The sequence below is a fragment of the Teleopsis dalmanni genome, chromosome 2, assembly GCF_002237135.1.
Source record: "Teleopsis dalmanni isolate 2A chromosome 2, ASM223713v2, whole genome shotgun sequence".
In the NCBI taxonomy this organism is placed as follows: Eukaryota; Metazoa; Arthropoda; class Insecta; order Diptera; family Diopsidae; genus Teleopsis; species Teleopsis dalmanni.
Window position 1 is genome coordinate 237,579,989 of NC_051847.1, and position 9,061 is coordinate 237,589,049.

General features: G+C 28.0%; 1 protein-coding gene across 1 annotated transcript; it reads left to right on the forward strand.

Moving 5' to 3' along the window:
• The first annotated feature begins 4,180 nt into the window (after positions 1-4,180).
• On the forward strand, positions 4,181-8,349 carry LOC119682637 (homeobox protein abdominal-B-like). Its single transcript, XM_038096123.1, has 4 exons — positions 4,181-4,387; positions 4,453-4,657; positions 7,753-7,949; positions 8,023-8,349. Exons 1-4 carry the CDS (start codon positions 4,181-4,183, stop codon positions 8,212-8,214), a joined length of 801 nt encoding a protein of 266 aa, XP_037952051.1. The 3' UTR covers positions 8,215-8,349.
• The last annotated feature ends 712 nt before the right edge of the window (positions 8,350-9,061 follow it).

Genomic DNA, 9,061 nt, shown 5'->3' on the forward strand with positions numbered 1-9,061 from the left:
TTGTTATCAAAACAGGCTAGTTGTCAAATTATTAAATAATATACTTTTTAAAAAAAATTTTCCTTTTTAAACAATTTTTTGTTTACACCAAAATTTCGACAATATTTTATAGTCATCCTCAGAGTACTACAATGTCCCTATAATATTTAAATAAATAATTAATAGAAAATTTCGCATATCGATGAGATCATTTAATAAATATGTAAATATTGAATGTTTGAAATGCTGAAATTTTTTCATTGCTTAAGTGAAAAATCTAAAATTTTTTACATTGTTATTTAAAAGGACTTTTCTTCCATTTACCCGGTTACAAATTGCACTTGAATAGACCTTGTCAACTTTAGAATTTCAATTTTTCTTTGTAGTTGTGATAATTTTGTTGAGATTAGGAATAAAGCTGAGAAGTAAAGTAAGTACAGATATAGCTTAGTTCATGTGCTGCCAAAATTAGAACTTTGTATGACGGAATCAAATAGGTCTTGAATAATATCAAAAACGTTAAATGCATTCAATTGATTAATATTGATTTACAAATTCTATATTAAGTCCTATGTAATATATAAGAGATGACATAACTTTATATAACAAAGTATCACTGTTTGTTTATATGTATACATATATACACATATTTATATTAAAACGTTGATAATGATTTTTCTAGTGATTAAATCAATATATAAAACTTCAGCTGAAATAAAATATATGTATTTTATACAGATTTTATTAGTAATATATATCTATGAGTTAATCAGGAGTTTCAGTGTTTATTTGCGAAAATATTGTTTAATCAAACAAAAACTTTTTCTTTGTTTTCACTTTTTCATATAAATTTGTGTATTTTCTTATAAATTTCTTTTGTGTGTTTTTGTATATTTAAATTTTAAACAATAAAACACTGTAAACAATTTCACAAAAGTCAATAACCCGCATTATAACATGTTAAAAAATTATTTTTTGATGAATGTTTATACGATAAGTGGTACCAGTAATCCATATAGTTCTTCGCATTCCAACTAAGAATGAGTTTCATATCTGTAGTTGCTCTTTTCAAGAATATTTTATAGATAGTTTTATTATTTCAGCATTTTAACAATAATAATATAATATGTATATATACAGTAGACTCTCGCTCTAACACATATCCATTACAAGAAACCCTCTAAATAATGAAGGACCAAAAATATTTAATTATAAAATTCAGATAATATATGTTCTCAATAATGAATACTGTTTTTATAATCCATTTAAAATAATGAAAGGCTTGACATTTGATCTTTTTTAATACCGAGAAAACATGGTATGTGGGTTCATAATAGTAATATAAAATCCATTGACAATAATTATGTATAAAACATACATAACAGTCTTACGTAGGTTTTTTATAAATAAATTTTGTTAATTTATCTCTTAATTTACCCCGATTAAACGGTTCAGTAAAGCTACAAATAATGTGTTATTTTAATACATGAAGTATTATTTAACGATTTGAGAATATAATTAATTGGATTTATATATACAATATTATAGATTATTTCATAAATCATGTTAGGCCATAAACACACAATTAAGTCTTTTATACGCGCATACGAACTTTATTTTGTGCAAATTTATTAATGTTTTTTATTTTTTATATGGCAGTTTTAGTGTAATAAAATTTTTTATCTGAACATCTCACAGATAAATAATTCAAAGCCAAACAACTAGGAAATAAATAATGTAGAAGACATTAGAAGCTTTAATTTATTTTTAGTTTTATTTTTTCGTAATTGGTGCGATTTTAATTAAGAAGGATAATTTATGAGAGTCATTTGAAATAATTCTTTAAGCAAATATAACAATTTTTCATATCACTATATATAAATTATTTTATAAATAAAATAATTATAAAAGTATTTTTTAAAATTATATCAGATTACATATCTTTATATATTATACATTTTAACTATAATTAAGTACTAAGGAAAAGATGCTATAAGATGGAATTATGAGGAAACATAAAAGATTGGGTTGAAGCTACTATATCGTAAATATTATATTTGTTTACAGCAAATGATTAAAAATATAAATATAAAATATATTATAATTATTAATAATTAGTTATATAAAATAGTATATAAATATTTTATTTCTTTTCGAAGAATTATTATGCAATGAAAAAAATTTTCAAGAAACCAAAGCCTATTTTGTATCTATCCATAAATTCCTTACAAAATTTTCGTAATTTTTAGTGAACTAAATAATTATAAAGAAAATATTTTATGATGACAATGAGGTTTAACTATAATTTATATTTAGTTGCCTTTAAAATTATTAATGAAATTTATAATAATATAGAAATAATATATGAAATATAATATGCATAAATAAAATAAAATAAAATTATTTCTAATGAAACATTGATGTAATTGATATAAGGATTCTGAAATCTCTTTGTCTCGTTTGTTTAGAAGAAATTAAATTATTAAAATAAGTCATATGCGTTACTGCATTTTGTTTTGAATTTGGTGAACCCGAAATAATAATTTAATATGTTCTTATAATAACAGGGTTGTTAGTTCTGCGTTTTGAATAAGGTGCACTTCTGTAACTATAGTATATTTTTTATGTTAACTATTGATCTAAATCAAATGGATGATATTCAGTTTCCAAATTTTATATTATATAGATTTTTTAATATTAGACGATGATCAGAACTTCAGGCTGAATTGTCTTCTTCTTGTTCTAGCTCGAGAACAGTTTTCATAGTTACAAAGAATCTCCTGTTTAATTTTCTAGTTTAAAAGGCAAACCTAAAAGGATATGCCCGTGTAGTTAAATTAATGAACTTTAGCTAGGCGGTTATCTTGTGCTAGTATTGATCCTATCTTGACAATATAGTGCACAGATAGTACACAGCAAAAATATTGCCAAAAAATATTTCCTAGCATATCGTATCTTAGGCACAATCATGACTAGGCCACTGTTGCACATAAAACTTTTAAAGTCACTACTTTTATGACCTCGATATGTTAGAGATTCTATGTAATAATGGAGTACGTTTTTCCGAACCCGGTTTAATAGAGCAATAGCAAAATACATTGAACGTGAGAAATTATATTCTGTACCAATATGTAATAGATTTTGCACCTGGTTAACGTAAAAGCCATTAAGCAATCGCATTAAAGTATGGAATTGATTTGTGTGATGATATAAAATTTCGTTCAAAAACGTCCTATCTCTCTCATGTTGATTTTTCCACGACCTTAGAATTTATTCCAAAACATATTCACGGTAAAAATTTTACTTCAACTTTGACACCGTTCTGTAAAATTAACAATGGATTGAAACATCTACAGGAAACATCTACTAAACCATGGTGTTTGACTTCTTATGACTATTCTAAAAACTTACTTCCTAATTTCTAATTCTTTAATATCTATTATCTGAGGCACTATACTCCTCCTATTAGTCAAGCATTTAAGTAGTAGTAGTAACATCTATTACACAATATCATTTCTATTATCTTTGTTGGATACGAATTTTTCATTTGCGAAATTAATTTATTTTATTAAAGAAAATGACCTTTGATAGTCTACCAATTCGTACAATATTAATTTCAGGTAGAACTTATAAGATGATATAATATGATGATAACTTGATGATGATATATGAAGATTAAATAATCATTGCATAGTTGGATTCGATATGTTCAGTTTAACGCTTGTCATCCACTGATTTGTGCACTTTATTTAAATTAAGCCTCCACTTTTCGAACCACTTGTTTCACAGATACAGGTTATTTTTCGAATAGCACCAGAAATAAAATTAATAGTTCCATTCAAAAAAAAAATAATTCGCTTCAATCAATATTTTTTATGCGCGTCTTTGCCTTAACACCTGTCAAATATGTCGGCTTATCATCTCAATAATACGAAAAATCAAATCTATTTTATATTAAATTTTTTAAGACCTATTTACCAAATAACATTATTAGTTTCTTCGACTCTCCATCTAAAGCAGTTTCAAAGCTTTTAAATAATAATTTATCAAGTGATCCTTGTTATTCCGGTATTGACAATTAATTACTTTATTCTTTTAAAAAAATTTTATTGTAAAATAATTGTTTACCGATAAGGTCGTTCTACATAAATTTTATATAGTAACATACAATATTAATATAAATTTTTTTCCCTTTACAGATATGTCCCTCTCATTAGCTCCATTACATTTCCCCGTGATTAGGCCGGGCTTCGAAACTGATGCTACAGCCGCCGTTAAACGACATCCACATCCTTGGGCGTATGATGGCGATGGTTTCAGTTCAGCACAGTATCATCATGCATCGCAATATTACTTAGATAGAGATCGTAAGCCTGTCTTTTATGGCTATCCAGATACACAGTTTCAGGTATGAAGATTTATTTAAATAATAGTCAGTAGAAACTTAGCTTATTAAACTCTTTATTTGTGTAGCCATATTGGAATTATCGTGAACAGCCAACATCAGCTGCTGCGGCAGCTTACATGAGCGCCAGTGAAGAGCGGCATGCCAGCGTAACTGCAGCAGCAGCCGCTCGTCAATCGGTAGAAGGCACATCACAGTCAAGTTATGAGGCACCAACTTACCCATCACCTGGCGCTCTTAGAGCCTATCCAAGTGAAGCATACGCAAATACAGGTAAGTCGAAAATTATTGGTCGGAAATCTTCTTTTTAAGTTTTTATATACAAAAATCTGTAGTGTGGATTGGGGCTCAAATTTAGTTAAATTTCTGTGTATAAGTATTATTGCGCATTCGATGGTATGACGTTTTATTTAAATAAAAAATGCAAAAATAAGCTGGATTTTATTATGTGTAGTATAAGATTGTTTACTTTACTATGCTCGTGTTTTGTATATTTTACATTTTTTTAAATTGTTTACAATTGTCTGTATGAACCCACACTTCACTTCACTTTTCATTTACTTAACTTTATGCCAAGTGTTGTTTTATCTGAAAGTTTATTTATTTATTTATTTATAAAAAATAACAACACGTGTTAAACGTGTTTTTTAAAGTTTGTATCCAGTAATTATTTCAACATCGCCTCATTTGTAATTTCTGATGCATTGCAGATGTCTGGTAAGAAAGGAATTTCTGAATTGGCATATATATAATCAATGCAGGATTACAATAACCACACAATTTTTAAAATGTTGTCTACAGGTTAAAAAAATCTCTACTTAGATTTAAATTTAACTACAATATAAAAGTAGTATTCGACAGAATTCTTATATATGTACACTATGATCATTGGACCACGGATCAACCTAGAGAACGAGTTACTGAAACTAATAATTTTTAGCCTAAATAACATCTAGAAGAGGTTTTGACTACTCCACCTTTGTGAGCAAGATTTCGACTTAGTTCAACACTTTTCTTCTCTGGGCTTCAGAAAACAGGGACAATCTTAGCAACTTCAAAGCCGTTGTAGTAGTTCCACAATCCTCTTCTCTGGGCTTCAGAATGCAGAAATAATCTTAGCAACTTCAAAGCCGTTGTATTTCAACAATTCTCTTCTCTGGGCTTCAGAATACAGAGATAATCTTAGCAACTTTAAAGTCGTTGAAGTGTTTCAACAATTTTCTTCTCTGAGTTTAAGGGTACATGGATAATATTAGCAACTTCATAGAGATTGAGCTAAGCAGATAGGGTCTTAGGAATGTGTTCTGAACATTTAAAAAAACACTGATCTTCATTTCTAAAATTTTGTTCCATAGAATAATTGAGTAAAAAAAAAGAAAAGGCATAAACTAAATAAACAAAAAAATATTTCATTAAGATGCTCGGACAGTTATTAATTATAAAGAGGGTGTCCGGTCATTGTGTGTTAGAAAACCACGCTGGTAGATTGATACCCGTATTCATAGCTGTAAATTACGTCTTAAAACTGACTTAAGTAGAAATTAAGTCAGCAAAGTTGATGACTTAAGCTTAAGTTGAGACTAAAGTTACAACAATGAAATCGGTCCTGAAGAATCCTTTCAATCACTCTAGCAGTAGTTTTGAGAATGATAAAAGGAAAACTTCGCATATATTCTATTATTGTTTGAACTATACGCAACATTCATAAAATATACTTAAAATTTACTTTCTAGTGCAGATGTTTTTTAAATTCCATTAAAATTTAGAGATGATTCTCTTCGAGATCTATGATGACCAATAATAATAGTATCGCCGTATTTCACATTTTTATTTCTATGACCCAGCCTGGATTTAGTAATAAACATTTGGGTGTTATTTTAAGCTGGTTAAGCAAGTGTTTTGAAACTAACAGACGTCTGTAATTAAAAATGCTTAACTAAAACAAATTTTGCTCATATATAGGACTTATGAAATATTAAGTGTTGAAGTTTATGCATCGTTATAATTAAAACTTAATTATAATTATAATTTTTATCATTTAAGTGAAGTGAATTTAGTGAAAAGTGCTTGCTTGATTATCATTTAAACAATTACAAAATATTTTTTAAATATAATATATAAGGGAATTACTCGTTAAGGGTTTATAATTGAATTCTTTAACTTTTTTGGATAAGCGAATTTTTCCTCGGTTAGACGAATTACTGAAGCATGCCATAACAAGTGAGCCATCATGGTTTACTGATAAGACTCGATATTAAATTGGCTTAGTTCTTTAACTAATATCAATATCGATATCAATTTACATACAATTTTATTTTATATTTTTTTATTTTTTAATATTTAACAATTATAAATCAGCACACGGAATTGCTTTGAATTCATTTTTTTTTGAAAACTCAAAAGTAGCGTCACTTAAAGCACTGTAACTTGTAAACAAATGGTCGGATTAACATATGATTTTGACAGTAAGCCTAAAAAGGTTGCCACTTTCGAAAAAAATATTTATTTAGTATTAGTGCCGCCATCTATGTGTCAGTCACACACATTATTGAACGAAGTGTTACATTTAATAATTAGTAGACCTCAATAAATAATATTGCACAACGCACATGATATTGTACAATGTCTACACCAGTGGCATATGCGAGAGAAAAGAAAAGAAAAGAATAACCTCTCCGACTACACATAATTTATTTTTTATGAAATGTCTTCATATAAACCTTACGGTTCATATATATATTATAGTAGTTTTCAAAAATCCCCTCTTATATGGGTCTCTTTGTAGGCTCCTGGTACTCTATAACAATAAATAGCGATACAAATAAATATATAAATAAAATAACAAATATGGAGATGGGTAATGAGAACGTGACAGGGTTTTCAGTAAGGAATATATTTAATTAATATTTTATCGATACCAGTAGAGTTGTCTATATAACGAAGTAATTGACTCAATTCTATTTCAATTAATTGACAGCTCTCAATTCTACTATTAATAAAATTTTCTGGGAATTTATTATATGAGTTGCCAAACATTTATGGTGGTCAGCCAAAGGCAGAATTGAGGGGCTAAAACCAATCATCAATCACCCCCTTATAATGTGTGTATATACACACATATCTTTTTATTATTATTGATAAACAAAAATATTGTTGATATAACATTTTATCTGAAAGAGCCTGCTCCTCCTAACACAGACTTTTGGTAACGGTCCTCGTGGGAAGTTAGTATAAAAAATTAATTAAAATAAAATAATCGTATATGTCTTCCCTATATACATACTAACTCGTTTGATTTTATTAAATTTTTTTAAAAAGTATTCCTAAATTGATTTTTATCTCATTATTTCTTTTTGTGTATATTTTAGGTGGTGGCGCTGTTGGTCCATGCACACCGACTAATGCATTACATGAGTGGACTGGTCAAGTTTCGGTGAGAAAAAAGCGTAAGCCATATTCAAAATTTCAGACACTGGAACTTGAAAAAGAATTCCTATTTAACGCATATGTGTCAAAACAAAAACGTTGGGAATTAGCTAGAAACTTGCAGTTAACCGAAAGACAGGTATTTCAATAGCAAATTAAATAATCCTTATAATTCCAAAAATATTTATATATGATTATATATATTTTTAAAGGTAAAAATATGGTTCCAAAATCGTCGTATGAAAAATAAGAAGAACTCCCAACGGCAAGCAAATCAACAAAATAATAACAATAGTTCAAACAGTAATCATAATCATGGCCAAGCAGCGCAACAGCATCACAATACTCATCACTTGAACTTAGGTTTGGGCATGGGACATCATACCACGAAAATGCATCAGTGACCTTTAGAAAATAGCGGTGCTACGTCTTTGGGATTTTCCACCTTTTAACAGTTAGCAAACATAAAAACCGAAACAGTTAATGAATTTAATCAAATTAATTTTGTTTAAAAAGTTCCAATGGCGATGAAATTTATTTATGAGTGAAAACAAAAAAAATAGATATAAAGTCGCTTTAAGTTCAATTTTTATAAAATCTTTGCAAAAAAATTATAATTTTTTTTTTACTAATGCAATATATTCTATTTTTACGATTTTAATATTGAGTATTAACCTTGTTTTATGTATATGCAAAGGCACATTGCTATTTACGATGAATCCCAGAAGTACATTTAAAAAAAGATATTCAGTTTTTGTATAGATAGCGCATAATAGTAGGGAATTGTGGTAGTAAATAGTTAAAAAGTAAATACTTTACTTTATATGTAAAGTAGAAATTCACAAAATAATAAGAGTAACCTACCAAGCTTAACGAACACTCGGTAACTAGTAGTGTACATGCAAGGTAGGGTTTGCATTATTGGCCTGTAGTGTATTTATACATTGTAATATATCTTATATTATCTTATTAAATAATATATATTATATATATAATATATTACAACAATATAAAACATTATTTTATACTTCGCACTCCATGCTTACGGACACATGTTCCCGCATACAGCGATGATTCGTTTTCCGTCTTCACTTGGTTGCCTGTCCAGTCAGCAATTATCGCATATACACTACAAACTGAGTAATATAAGAACAGTTTAAAGCGGTTATAATAAAGTATATTTTATGTCTATGTGTTGACACTTTATAGTGCTGCTCTATTATTTGATCAGCAAGCTTGCTCCAAGAGATC